General features: G+C 39.9%; 1 protein-coding gene across 3 annotated transcripts; it reads left to right on the top strand.

Annotated features, from left to right (window-relative positions):
• Positions 1–4344: 4344 nt before the first annotated feature.
• On the top strand, positions 4345–15180 carry TLR2 (toll like receptor 2). Of its 3 annotated transcripts, none has more exons than XM_039346993.1 (3): positions 4345–4870; positions 10375–10522; positions 11563–15180. In XM_039346993.1, the coding sequence occupies exon 3, from the start codon at positions 11569–11571 to the stop codon at positions 13894–13896; it is 2328 nt and encodes a 775-aa protein (XP_039202927.1). In that variant the 5' UTR covers positions 4345–4870; positions 10375–10522; positions 11563–11568; the 3' UTR covers positions 13897–15180. The 3 variants fall into 3 exon arrangements, with proteins under 3 accessions (XP_039202927.1, XP_039202929.1, XP_039202928.1); XM_039346995.1 differs by lacking the exon at positions 4345–4870 and adding an exon at positions 4875–5002; XM_039346994.1 differs by lacking the exon at positions 4345–4870 and adding an exon at positions 5004–5126.
• Positions 15181–15381: the final 201 nt, after the last annotated feature.

Raw genomic sequence — 15381 nt, forward strand, 5'->3', positions numbered from 1 at the left:
AGAGCCTCAACATTCAATCTTATTGACAAAAATATTAAAATGCTTTGTTTTTTCAGTCTCTCAGACCTTTTCCTTCCCAATGTGTGTGCATATTAATAAATGTAGAATTTAGAAAATGTAGTAGACATATTGTACAATTCCAGTGTAGCTTACATCTAAGGCAGTGGTTCTCAATCTGTGGGTCGGGACCCCATTTGGGGTCGAACGACCATTTCATGGGGGTTGCCAAACAACACAGTCCGCCATTTTTCCCCCTTTTCCTTAGCTGTGCTACTCCCTTTTATTCTATTGGCTTTTGAAAGCCAATAGAATAGACTCTCTTGAATAGAGTCTAATTCTATTGGCTTTCAAAAGCCAATAGGAATTGTCCAGGCTGTCTCTGCCCTAATGAGCCCGCCAAAAGTTCCATTCTGCAAATGGTGCTGCACCAGTTGAGTAGTCCTCGACTTACAACTGGTTGAGTAGTCCTCGACTTACGACCGGTTGGGGGTCACGGCATTAAAAAGGTTGAGAACCACTGATCTAAGGAATCTAAGACAGGACTTAAGTGTCTGGAAAATGCTCTCAGGGTGATAATCCCCTGTGGAACAGCTTTGATCTTGGTGGGCAAGAACAGTCCTTGCTATTGTAGCCTCGTAGACAATGGTTAAAATATGTGTTACGGGGAAGACCATTGCTGTTTAAGGTGGTTTAGAAATCTTACAAATAATGAATAAATAAACTTCTGAGGTTGCTATCAATCATTCTTTTTAATCTTTTAGGATACTCTCTTAACATTTTAATTTATTACCCTCTGCTTAAGATTGGCATTTTCCTTTGTAATAGACTCATTTCTACTTTTAAAAAATAATTTCTAAATCAGAGCAGAAGATTTTTGATGGTTGACAACTAGTTAAGGGACAGTGTTGTTCATGAATATCTCATTGGAGACTCATCCATAAAACTGTTGGTCAATCCCTTTCACCCTTAATGAACAATGTTTTTTTAAAAACAAATTTTATTGGTTTTTCCAGTTTTACATTAAGTATTCGGGAAGCAGCGTGGTGACTGGATAATCAGTGGTTCGATAACAAAGTCTTTGGTGCATATCTCAGGTTACATCATCAGAAATTCCTTCTCTATTTCCCTTAACATTTGCTATATCACATTTAGGCTAGTAGATTTCTAATTATAACAAACTTAGTTAAAATATTTATCAATATATTTTTTGCTTATACATATCCATGTCCTGTTTTGAGTTTTACCTAATTTTTAATTACAATATTCCAATTTAACTTTAATATCCATCGTGTTTGAGTTTCGGGTAATCCAAATTTCCTTTATTTCACTACATAGAAGTTATCATATCTAGAATATACATATTACTTACTTAAATATATTCTTATCTTATTTCATAAACATTCTCTATTTCTCATCCTAATACATCATCACTTACTAATAGAGTAATGAACAATGTTTTTTTCCCTATAAGGAAAGAGGTGTAAACATGTAAGAGAGTTTTTTGATGTCACTGTCAGCATTTCTGGAAAAATTTCATGTCCAGCAAGACTTCATCTAGATTTGCTATTGTTTAAGGGAAGTGAGAGTAAAGCATACGGTATATTAGTAGTTCATATGACAACTCTTGCATTTATTGAATAAACAGGAAATGGGACAAGGATCGTGTGATTAGTTTGTGAATTGCTGGTTCATTTTAATGGGGGAATATAAAAAAGAAAGTTCTTATCAATATTACAACATAGTTACGACTCAGATCTTCACCTAACCCAGGGGTAGGCAACCTTGGCTCTTTTACGACTCGTGGATTTTAACTCCCAGAATTTCTGAGCCACCATAGGGAGTTGAAGTCCACGAGTCATAAAAGAGCCAAGGTTGCCTACCCGACCTAACCAGTTCCTCTGTAACATTGTGCTCCCAGGGGTGACATCTGTACCCACCTTTTTGGCCTCCTGAAAGGTGAAGAAACCACCCCAGCCTTTGGTCGACCAGTCTACCCCCAAAAAAGAATATAATATTCTCAAAGACAGTATTTCAGGGCTGTTGCTCACTCATCTGCCTTCTGTTCAGTGATTAAAATATATCAAGTTCATGTCACTTTTGACTGATTCAATTGGTGCCTGGTTTACATGAACTTAACTTAACTTTCAGTAAAGCTAAAGGGGAAAAAAACAGAACAAAAAGTATTTTTAAGTCACTTAGGGAGATTCCAGAGCAGATTCAGAAACTGAAACAGCAGGACTACTAGTGGTTTTTGGAAATGTAAATCTAAACAACAGATCTTTCAGAAAAATACTTTCATGCTTTCCAGACATGCCAACTACTTAGAAATTCCAACTAATGTTTTTTAAAAACTGAATTGGCAGGAAAGCGTATAAACACCAGGCCGCAGTGGAAAATCAGAATTTCCAGAACATGAACAAAAGATCATTTGTTTTCTAGATCCTAGAGGATATAGCAATGCAACTTCACTTTTTTGTAGTAGCTGAGTGTAATATTAAATCTAGGATCTGCAATTACTCTGAAATTGTTGAGCATTGTCCAAAATGAAGAAATCATTGGCTACTTTTCTAATAGGGAATACATTTTGAAAGTGGATTATTGTCGCTATTGCTCCAAATCAAACCCTAATACTAATCATATAAGAATAAACAGAATTTTCAATAAAAAGCTGGAATTTTCAATAAAAGAGCTGTGGATGACAATAAAACAGCAAACAACTTCGAATTAAATCAGACTTATGAGCCACCCATAATGAACAGAGGATATCACTAAACACATTCTTCATCCAGTCTGTATTACACCTGATCCAAATGGATATGCAATCTTCAGTTTACATAAATTATTTTAATTTCAAAAGTTCACACATATGCCCTGGCAGTCATCGGATACCCTGCTGGTATAATGAACTGGTCAAAAGAGGACATGGAAGCTACCAATGTGAAGACCCAGAAGCTCTTCAAAATGTACAGAAGTTTCCACCCCCAAGTCCAACCTACATGCACTGTACACCAGCCAAAAAAAGGCTACTACACTAATTAGGACCCAAGGTGCAAACTATGCAAAATGGCTTTGGAGACAGTCCAACACATAGTGGCAGGGTGCAAGATGCAGGCAAGAATATCAGTAGGTGGCATTGTGCAGGAACATTTGCAGAGTGTATGGGCTAGCTAGACTCTGCCAAGTCCCGATGGACGATCCCACAGAAAGTCATCAAGACTAACAGAGAATAATGGAGAAATGGAGATGGGCATCATCCCCTTAGAGTCAGACATGACTGGGCAGGAGAAACCTTTACCTATATTCCATAAAGCATAAACTCCTGGACTTTCTAATGCAGTGGTTCTCAACCTGTGGGTCGGGACCCCATTTGGGGTCGAACGACCATTTCACGGGGGTCGCCAAACAACGCAGTCCGCCATTCCCCCCCCCTTTTCCTTAGCTGTGCTACTCCCTTTTATTCTATTGGCTTTTGAAAGCAAATAGAATAGACTCTCTTGAATAAAGTCTAATTCTATTGGCTTTCAAAAGCCAATAGGAATTGTCCAGGCTGTCTCTGCCCTGCTGAGCCCGCCAAAAGTCCCATTCTGCAAACAGTGCTGCACTAGTTGAGTAGTCCTCAACTTACTACCGGTTGAGTAGTCCTCGACTTACGACCGGTTGGGGGTCGCGGCATTAAAAAGGTTGAGAACCACTGTTCTAATGCATGCTGCAAAATATGAGGAAATACAACCAAACATTAGGACCAGTGCATACCTATTGTTTATTTATCAAATTGGTGCGCCACCCAGCTCGCGGTGACTCTGGATGGTTCACACAAAAACAAGACAATTTCACGTAAAAATAAATTGCAAGAATAACAATAAGACAGGAACAAAGCAATAGCCTGATGCAATGATTGACATTATTGCTGCTAATGATCAACCTGAAATAATATGATCTCATAAAATATTCTGGAAGATTGCATGAGTTGAAAGAAACAAGAGTACAGAATAAGTAACCGATCAGAACAATAAGCATCTATTTAGAAGAACGTCCCTCGGTTTCGGATAAGTCCATTTTTCTATACTTATTAAACAATGGAGAAAAAAACTACTTTTATGTAAGACGTGACACAGTTTCTACAATGCAGTCCTTGCTACCTAGAAAGTTAAACTGGGTATTTTCAGCTGAGCTGATGCAGAAAGTAGAAGGCAATTATTATTTTTTTAACCCTAGTTCGCCAGATTCGATGGGGAAGAAGCACCACAGTGCACTCATTTGCAAGCAGCAGAATATTTTGAGTCAGCAAAATATCAAAGGAAAGCATCATATTGCAAATAAACGTCTTTCTAGACAGGAGCACGAGTGAGGAAAGACAGCCCACGGTTGATGTGTCGTTCCTCCCTCTCCGCGAAATTGAACGCGGGGAATGAAGTGAAAATCTTTTAATAATTACAGAATAACAAAGCTGGAAAGGGACCTTGGAGGAGCCCCAACTGTGCTGGTTGAAAAATGTAAAAAAACGCGGTGCGCTCTGAACTGAGAAGGCTGCGCAGTTGCTTTAAATCAGGGCTACCCCGTCCCTCCAGGCCAACTTGAGGCAGTTTGCGCAGAAAAACTTAAAATTGAGGCGCAACTGCTAAGCCTAAGAAGGGGGGGACCGCCTGGGGGGCAGCGAGAGGTGTGGCTATCGGGAAGGAAATATCGAAATCTAAATCTGTCTTCGACTGAGGGGAAGCCACCGCCCACACGCCCCAAACGCTGCCGCCTTCCGCTCGGGGACGCCGCGCTGGCTCGTTCGCAGCCGCTTCTTCCGAGGAGGCGAATCCGACGTTGCGGAACCGTCGGAGAAGTTGCGGGAGGCAGCCGGGGGCTTTGGGAAGCTCGCCGAGTGAGTAATAACGCCAGAGGCGTGCCTTTTGTTTCCGCGTTTCTTTTAATTCGTTTTTTTTTTTCCTTTAAAGATTAAAGCTAAATTCATGAAGCTACCTAGCAACCAACTCGGCGTAGAAAGCCGTTCCGTGTGAGTTTGCGAATCAGCCTGCGTTTTTGTTTTATTTTATTTTTTTTTATGTATTGCCCTCTGTGGGGTAACTGGAATTTTAACAGGTGCAGGAAGACGAAGAAGACAGCAAGAAGACGCGGCGGTAATGTAGACCTGAACTGTCCTGTGATGATGTTTAAGTTATGTATGTACTGATGATATGAGAGGCGTCTAAGGTGACTCTTACGAAGAAAAACATGCTAGGAAAATGTCATGTGCCTTTAAATATAATATCTCAAATGTTAAAGGTGAAATGGCGATATTGTGCTTTGGGGAAATACATCAATTGTGTAGAACCACTACTGCTCCCTTTTATGGGAATCTTACAAAGATTTCATTTGTAAGTGATGAAGTCAGATATCCACACAGGACTTAGCCCAAAGTCATATGTGGGCATGTATGCTCATACATGCTTTACATTCGTGCAATGCAGTATATTGCATGTAATGCTTTTGCTGGTAATTTTCATTTAAAGAGTGAATCAATTATGTTGACTAGACTAAGCCCCATCCTATCATTCGGTTACTATGAGTCCTCACATTTCTTGTGATGTGCAAGATGTGATGAATTCATATGCTTTTTTTTTTAACCAGAAAAAAACACAGTAACTTTGCTAATAAAAATATGTCACATCTTTCGCTTTGTCTGCTGTTCTCCTAGTGTTTATGTTTGCATTGGCACCTTTTTTTCCTGGCTTCACTCATCGCTTAGCAGAGTTAGACTTAATCCTGTTATAAATAGTTTAGACTTTATTCTCAGTCTCTGAAAGAACATATTAGTTTCAGTTTCTGTTGGTTTCCTGTCTGTGTGATTTGTCTGCATTGCTGAGGAATAGGCAGAGAGAAAGTAAATCTGGATATTCTCCTAATGAATAGGAGTTGTGTGGCTATGAAACACTGGTGGAAATAGAATTATGAAAATAAAATAATTCTTTATTGCTAATACAACATGGACTGCTCATCATGGTCATGTTCTTGTCTATACACATTGTGTATAACTGCTATAGACGTCTACCTGCTAGTGATAGATCTGTTGGTTCTTGGAATACAGGTAGTACTGAACTTACGGCAAGTTATGAGCCCAAAATTTATGTTGCTAAGTGAAACATTGGTTAACCGAGTTTTGCCACATTTTACAACTTTTCTTGCCACAGTTGTTAAGTGAATCATTGCAGTTAAGTTATTAACATGGTTATTAAATGAACCTGAGTTCCCCATTGAATTTGCTTGTCAGAAGGTCACAAAAGCTGATCACGTGACTCCCCAGGACACTGCAACCGTCGTAAATATGAACCACTTGCCAAGCATCTGAATTTTGATCACGTGACCATGGGGATGCTGCAATGGTCGTGTGAAAACCGGTCATAAGTCACTTTTTTCACTGCCATGGTAACTTTGAACGGTCACTAAATGAATTGTTCTTCAAGGTCCACTGTGCATTGGCAACAAGTTGAATCTATAGTCTTGGATGCAATGAGAAGTTGTCTTATCTGAAGTTTCCAGTTCATTCAACCTAGTATTCTCAACACTGATTGGCAGTGGTTCATCCAGAATTGCAGCTGGAGCATCCTCAGCCATTGCCATAGAGCAGGGGTAGGCAACCTTGGCTCTTTTATGACTCGTGGACGTCAACTCCCAGAATTCCTGAGCCAGCTTGGCTGGCTCAGGAATTCTGGGAGTTGACGTCCACGAGTCATAAAAGAGCCAAGGTTGCCTACCCCTGCCATAGAACTACAGCCCCACTGGGTCTATCTATTTCAAGGGCCATTTTTCCTTTAATCTATTGGACATCAGAGATATGATTGGTTGGGTAGGGAAATTCTCTGGAAAGGGAAAGGAATCTGTAGGCAGGAGACCATTTCAGAATTCTTCACTTGTGTTCTTTGGTGTCTAAACTTAAAGCAAATGTAGAACATGTAATCCTATGTAGTCTGCCCCAATTTGTCACAAATAAGAGATAATCATGTTGCCTGTGCATGCTTACTCCTACAAGAAATGAATGGGTAAAGTGCACTATAGTTTGTCTTTGCAATGGGTATTAATCACTGAGAAATTATGATAGCATTCCTAGAATATTCAAGGGAATCTAAAGAAGCAGAAGAAAGTGGCCTAGCCCATAATCAAGTAATCTAAATAAATAATGTAATCATGAAAGTGGTGAATTAAAATGGAGAAAAAAATAAATATTTTTAGGATGAGCTCATTATAAAGATTGCAATCACATCATCATTTTAGGTCAGTGATGGCGAACCTTTTAGAGACCGAGTGCCCAAACTGCAACCCAAAACCCACTTATGCATTGTCGGGTGCCGGGTGGGTGTGGCCCATTAGGTGGGTGTGGCCCATTGGGTGGGCGTCGCTGTGGTGGTAACAGCAGACTAGGTGGAACTAAAAAGTTCAATCAATCAATTCCAACTTTGCAAGAACTTTTTTTCCCCGAGAGAAATTGAAATTGACTGATTGAACCTTTTTTTTTTTTTTTTTGTATACGGCGGCAGAGGCCTAAAGCGAAAAGGTTTTATAAAACCCAGCTGAAGACCTAGGACTGGAGCGGCGGCGCACGTGCCCACAGAGAGGGCTCTGAGTGCCACCTCTGGCACCCGTGCCATAGGTTCGCCACATTTCTTTTAGGTCCTCCCCCATTCTGTAATTTATTATAATCTGTAATTTCACTCTTCCATGGCAGTCACACTGCTCATTGTTTTGTATTTTAATTTGCTTGAAATCTGTGCACATTAGTTATGACAAGAAATGATAAATCTGTTTCTTCTTTGATACAAAGGTCAAATTAACCTGAATGTGTTAGTTTTCACAATTGTTTCCTTTCTCAGGACAGAACTAAATGTGAATAACAGTAACAGATTTAGAAAATAAACTCTATGTGCTTTGTTCAAACATTTTGTGGAATAATTCCATTTAATTCTGGCTAGCCATGGCATAGATATTGTTTGGAAAGTTACCGAGGTGAATATACCAAGTATGCATTTTTAAGATCAGTTATATTAGTTAATTTATTAAAACATTTTTAAGATCAGTTATATTAGTTAATTTATTAAAACATTTCCTACCGGTGGACTTTTGTTACAGATGTCTAGATGAATATAACATATATCTATGATATATTCAGATTTGGGTTTGCACTTGTTCTTCTGAACTGATAAGCAGAAGTTTATGTGTTTGATTTACCAAGAGCTGATTCAGCATGATCAGTGGTAAGGGATGCTGACAGTTACAATTTAACAACTTTTATAGGGCTATGAATTCCACAGTCTTGCTAATATCCACTCATTTGTGACTGCATCCCATTGAATTTGTGGGAATGACTTCTTTTTAAAACTATTGTATCGTGCCTCTACATTGAAATATATAGGTCAGTGGTGGCGAACCTATGGCATGAGTGCCAAAGGAGGCACCCAGAGCCCTCTCTGTGGGCATGCGCGCCATGCCCCGGAGATGGCAACCATCCCTTTTCAACCAGCTGCCCGCTAACTCACCGAGGTCCCATATGGCCAGATGTATCCCAGCACCCATGCGCTCACTGGCCTCTGTGTGCAGGGGCTGATGATGTCAGGCAGCAGCCGCCCCAACCTGCCTCACCTTGCCCTGTGACAATGGCATCTCCACCCTGCCTTGCCTTGCCTCGCTCCACCCCACAGGACAAGCCTCCTGCCCACTACCTCACCTGCCAGAGACCCCCGGGATCTCCAACCCTGCCTGGCCCCCACTGGCGTCCCTCCCCATGAGCAACATTGAGGTGATCACGTCCACCTTGGCCACACCCACCCAATCTGCCATGATCACCACAGCCACGCCCACCAAGGGACCACGCCCACCTGGCACCCAGCGATAAATAAGTGGGTTTTGGGTTGCAGTTTGGGCACTCGGTCTCTAAAAGGTTCGCCATCACTGATATAGGTTCACGTAGCAAAGCTATAATCTAGACCAGGGCTTTTCAACCTTTTCACCCATTGTGCCACTTTTAGGATATGGCAACATCCGAGTACCACCAGTCACCTAGCAAGGTGTCAAAAACTTGATGACCAAAAAAAAAAGGGAAAAAAGTGATAAAGTACAGGGAGTCCTCGACTTACAACAGTTCACTTAGTGTCTGTTCGAAGTTACAATGGCACTGAAAAAAGTGCCCCCCCAAGCCACAGCTGAGCAAGACACCTGCCTGCCCGCCTGGCTGCGTTCTTCCTCCTGTCCGAGGTTTTCATTGTTGTGAGCATTTCTGTTGAGGATTGGCAGCAGGGGTGGGATGAGGGTGTTTGGTTTTTATTCCCCCCCCATTTGCTGGGTGGTTGCAGCAGGTTTTGGTCACTTCACATGACCCTGGGACACTGTCATAAATATGAATCAGTTGCCAAGCATCTGAATGTAAATCACAAGACCCTGGAGATGCTGCAACATTCCAGCTGATCGGCGCTTCTTCTGGGCTCAGCAGAAAGCATCAGGATCAGTGCTGCTTTCCAGCTGATTGATGCTTCTTCAGGGCTCAGCAGAAGCGCTAGGATCAGTGCTGAGTTCCAGCTGGAGCGTGGCGCTGATCCTGGCACTTCCGCTGAGCCCTGACAGCCCTGCATCTCCAGCCATCTCTCGCTCAGGCTTGTGCGGTGCTGCCATCGGTTCAGCTCATTCCCCTCCCCCGCTACCACTTTTCTAGGATGGTCGCGTACCACCTGCCAGGTACCAATGTACCATAGGTAGTACCCGTACCACTGGTTGAAAAGCCCTGATCTAGACATTAGGGAGTGCCAAATACACTAAAACCTATGATTTCCAAGTTGCTAGAAAAAGTTCTAGCTATTCTCAAAATGCTGTTGCAGTGTGCCTGTTCATAATAGAAATCTCCTGGGTTATTTAGCTAAAACATCTGAAATAAATAAGCAACTTGATTTAAAATGGGTATGGCAAAACAACCAGGCAACTAACCATGATAGCAGTATTCCAATATCTCAGGGGCTGCCATAAAGAAGAGGGAATTAAGCTATTTTCCAAAGCACCTGAAGGCAGGACAAGAAGCAACGGGTGGAAACTAATCAAGGAGAGAAGCAACCTAGAACTAAGGAGAAACTTCCTGACAGTGAGAACAATTAATCAGTGGAACAGCTTGCCTCCAGAATCAGTAAATGCTCCAACACTGGAAGTTTTTAAGAAGAGACTGGACAGCCATTTGTCCAAAATGGTGTAGGGTTTCCTGCCTGAGCAGGGGGTTGGACTAGATGACCTCCAAGGTCCCTTCCAACTTTACTACTATTACTATTACTAACATGGTGAGCATCAGAGCAAATGTTCTGGAAATGTAACATGTTCTGATTAAATGTACTTTTTCTCTGATTTTTCTACTTCTAGGTCAATTGGTTTATGGCATGCAGAGGAGACATCCTTCGTAAAAGGTTCAGATATAAAAGTGTTAAAAAGAAAATGTAAATTTGATATGTCAATCTTTGTCCGCAACTGATCTGGATAAAGACCATCAGGATCAAGGGAAACTAATCAGGTGCGGCAACATTCCTTTCTTGGGTTCCTTTTGTCCTTTTGCTATGCTTCTCTTTTATTTTCTCATGTGCTCCAGTGTTTAAAGCCAGATATGTAAACTCTGGTTTTCAAGGGATTGAGATTAGGAACCAAAAAAAGAAAATAGCTCTTAGTATAGTTCCTGAAGCTTTGGATTCTCAGATATGGATTTAGCTCTGATTTGAACTGAATAACATAAGTGTGCCCATGTTGAATCCACAGCTTTCATAATGGGATATAAACTATATTTTATATACATTTGGGTATAAATTATATTTTGTGGTCAGTATATAGTCTAGCTCAGTGGTTTTCAGCCTTTTCTTCATCATGGACCCACCTTTAAAAATCTTTTGTGGCCATGAACCATGGTCAGGAACCACCAAGACTTAAGATTTAACACAGTGCTTCTCAACCTTTTTAATGCCGCGACACCAACCGGTCATAAGTCGAGGACTACTCACCCGGTCGTAAGTCGAGGATTACTCAACTGGTGCAGCACCGTTTGCAGAATGGGACTTTTGGTGGACTCAGCAGGGCAGAGACAGCCTGGACAAGTCCTATTGGCTTTTGAAAGCCAATAGAATTAGACTCTATTCAAGAGAGTCTATTCTATTGGCTTTCAAAAGCCAATAGAATAAAAGGGAGTAGCACAGCTAAGGAAAAGGGGGAAAAAATGGCGGACTGCATTGTTTGGTGACCCCCGTGAAATGGTCGTTCGACCCCAAATGGGGTCCCGACCCACAGGTTGAGAACTACTGATTTAACATATTAGCATACTAACATGCATCAAGCTTTTTTGGACCCCCTGTGATAACATTGCAGCCCCCTGGGGGTAGAGAACCACTTGTCTAGCTGAATGCATAAGAAATAATGTCCAACTGTCATTAAAGCTACTTCTAGCTGTCTGTGTGATATTTGTAAATATTGACTGCTTTTTAATTTTTTAACCAAATTACTTAGAATTACCAAATGTCTTATGCGTTATAGCATTCTAATCACATTGAATTTTGTTTAATCTTTTAGATAATCATGATTTTTCCAATTTGGAGTCTTTGTTTTATCTCGATTGCTGGAGCTAAAAGTCTTTCTGCTGAAAAGATCATTCCGTTTTGTGATGTTGCTCATTGCAATTTTCATAGGAAGAGTCTGCACACAATTCCACTGGGTCTATCAAATGCTGTTTTGGGACTGGACCTGACCTCCAATAGCATTGTGCATATTGGAGATGTTGATCTAAAGTTTGCAGTCAATCTTAGAACACTTTTGCTTCAATCTAATTCAATTCAGACAATTGACGACCATGCATTTGACTTCCTTGGAAAGCTGGAGCATTTGGATTTATCATGGAATAACCTGACCTACTTGTCACCCTTTTGGTTCAAAAATCTTTCTTCTTTACAGAAGTTAAACATAAAGGGGAATTCCTACTTGAAACTCGGCAAATTTCCATTATTTTCTGGCTTACAAAAGCTAAGATATCTATACTTAGGAAACAATAAATTCTCTACTTTACAGACAAAAGATTTTGAAGGAATTTCAGTTCTTGAAGAACTGGAAATTGAAGGACAGAGTCTTCAACAATATTCACCAGGAGCTCTACAATCTCTTGAGCGCATAAATCACATTATTTTGAATGTAACTGTCAGCTCCACATTGCGTCAGATTTTAAATGATGTTAAAAATTCTGTGGTGTTTCTTGAACTGAGAAATATACACCGTAACCTTTCACCCCTTATCGGTTATTTCAGAGAGATTCCAATGATTGCTCAAAAGCTTGGATTTAGAGATAGTGAATTTTTAGAAAATGAAGTTTTTCCCTTAATGGAAGCATTATCTGATATGAGCCAGCTACAAGAGTTAGAAATTATAGATAGCACTTTACAAGGCACTGGCCATTTCTATACTAGTCGGCGTATTTCCCGTAATGGACTTATAATAACAATTCGGAATTTAAAAATAGATTCGTTTTACTTATTTTCAGATCTTTCATCCGTGTGGTATCTTGTAGAGAATATTACCAAACTGACCATTGAAAATACAAAAGTTTTTCTAGTGCCTTGCAATTTTGCAAAAACATTCCTTTCATTACAGTATCTTGATTTCAATTCAAATTTGTTACAGGATTTGTTTTTGGAGCATTCATTGTGTCCAGGCAGTTGGCCTAAACTGCAGACTCTCAATGTTAGTCAGAATTCTTTAACCCATATTGATAGAACAGCAAGAAGTGTGGCTCATTTAGTCAGTCTTACTAACCTAGATATCAGTCAGAATAACTTGGAACAAATGCCAGAATCGTGCCTTTGGCCAAGAAGCTTGAAATATTTAAACATCTCTGGCTGCAGAGTAGAGAAACTGACAGGTTGCATCCCGGACTCTTTAGAAATTCTGGATGCAAGCAACAATTTCCTCTATGATTTTAAAGTGAGCCTGCCTCATCTTCAGGAACTTTACCTTAAAAATAATAGATTAAAAGTTCTGCCAGATGCTGCCTTCATCCCTCATGTAAGTTTTTTGACCATTAGAGAAAACAATGTGTTCATGTTCTCTGAGCAGGAACTGGAGACGTTTATAGAACTGAAGATGCTGGATGCCCGTTACAACAGCTTTCAATGCAAGTGTGAATTTGTTTCCTTTGTACAGTCTTATCCAAGAAGAGATAATATCTTTAGTGGTTGGCCTGAAAATTACATCTGTGATTCTCCAGATTATGTAAAAGGGGAGCAAATCGGAGTTGCCCGGCTACAACTGACTGACTGTCATTTCACTTCTTTCGTGTCCATCCTTTGTATTCTGATCATCCTGATCATTTTGGTGGCAGCCTTTCTTTGCTACAAGTTTCATGTCATCTGGTATATGCGCATGACCTTAGCCTGGCTTAAAGCAAAACGCAAGCCTCAAAGGACCCATGACCAGGCAGTCTGCTATGATGCGTTCATTTCCTACAGTGAACAAGATTCTGAATGGGTGGAAAATGTGATGGTCCAGATGTTGGAGCAAGCAAACCCTCCCTTTAAACTCTGTCTTCATAAAAGAGATTTTATGCCTGGCAAATGGATTGTAGACAATATTATTGACTCCATTGAGAAGAGCTCTAAAACCCTTTTTGTGCTTTCGGAGAATTTTGTACGGAGTGAGTGGTGCAAGTATGAATTAGATTTTTCTCACTTCCGTTTTTTTGATGAGAATAATGACACAGCCATTTTGGTCCTCCTGGAACCTATTCCAACAAAAACAATTCCGGAAAGGTTTTGCAAACTCCGAAAATTAATGAATACCAAAACTTACCTTGAATGGCCAAGTGATAAAGATCAACAACAGTTATTTTGGTTTAATTTGAAAATGGCAATAAAAGCCTAGCTGAGAAGTTGGTATAATAGGCCATTTCCATTAATTTTAGCAGCACCTCTGGTGTGAATAATTTGTTATGGTTCAGGAGATTCAGTCAGGCCAATCCATTAGCAGGAGGCAAGTAGGCTTCCAGAAGTTTGATTCCTTGAACCCCAGACATTTCCTTCATCGTGTAGTTTGACTGCTTTTCTCTCAGCAGAAATATCGGGAACATGCAACACTAGCTCTGTCCAAATTTTGCACATGTATCTCAACTCTTCAGATATTTATGAGAAAGAAGAAATCAGCAGGGGAATGTGGAGCAGCTAATGTGCTGGAAGATACAGTTCTAGCAAAGTCTTGAGAACCAATTGAGAAAGATTGAAACAATTGATAGATAACATTTATGGATTGCATTAAGCCATTTTTTGCTACACTATGCCATATTTAACAAGATTTTATCTGAATTCATGCATCATGCTAAGCTGTAAATCTTGATTTACAAATCACAGGGGCCACATAGTAAGCCAAACCCAAAGAAACTGCATTATGTTTAGTGTGATGTGTCCACTGAGTTAATTTAGGTGTGCCAAGCAAATGAGGCCAGCAGGGGAACCAACACAGATAGTTCTCAGTCATGATTAATTATAAAAAATAGCATCTGTTACATTCAGTGTTGAACAAGAGCATATACTATATGATCGTTTTTTGTTTAAATATTAAACAATAAGTATAACTATACTGTAACTTAAATCCTTTTAGAGCTTTTCTATTTTTTTTTTTTTTTAGGATTTGGTGATTGCTAAAAGCAAACAACCACTTGCTAGCACATAATCAATCAGTCAATTGCTAGATAGCATTTTATTGGTTTTTATTATCTTTCGAAAGCTCCCTGGAGCCATTAGAGAGAGGCAGCATAAATATCAGTTAAATACATAAAACAAATAAGTTGTTTAGTTGAACGTATCCTAAGGTGATCCATAAGCTAGGACTTCATGTCGTCTTCACTGTTTGAGAAAATGTTCAGCACATTTGCATTAAGCTTCATTTATTTTTTGAAGGGCAAAAAGGCACTTCCTGGAGGTATTTTAGTTTACTGATTGTAACATATGAAAAATGTATTTTCTGATAAAATTTTGTACTTACTGATTTAAATAAATATTTGGTACTTCTATATTCCAGCTATTCCTTTGGATCATCAAGAGATAGGATCTATAACACTGTTAAGCTAAAACACAGGGCTGTATCTAGTTTCCATTGGAGTCAGCCATTCAGTGCTTTCTATAGCCAACTTCTGCAGAAATAAAAATCTTTTAAAAATGACTTCTGTGGGAGTTAATTAAATTAAAATTAAATATGCCTTCAGGTGTTGTCCATTTATCGTAATTGTGTCTTACAAGTGTGCAAACTCTCTTGATTTCAATAGGAGTTGAGTGCATTTAATTCCATGGAATTGTGCCCATAGTTAATTCTGACAAGGGCAAAACATTTTGGTAATGCTAAGAATCATATAGA

The sequence above is a fragment of the Crotalus tigris genome, unplaced genomic scaffold, assembly GCF_016545835.1.
Source record: "Crotalus tigris isolate CLP2741 ecotype Arizona unplaced genomic scaffold, ASM1654583v1 scf7180000018043.2394770, whole genome shotgun sequence".
NCBI classification, from domain to species: Eukaryota; Metazoa; Chordata; class Lepidosauria; order Squamata; family Viperidae; genus Crotalus; species Crotalus tigris.

Bases quoted from the DNA above. Each gene is read 5' to 3' on its own strand.
- TLR2 (XM_039346993.1), top strand. From the start codon at position 11,569: ATGATTTTTCCAATTTGGAGTCTTTGTTTTATCTCGATTGCTGGAGCT.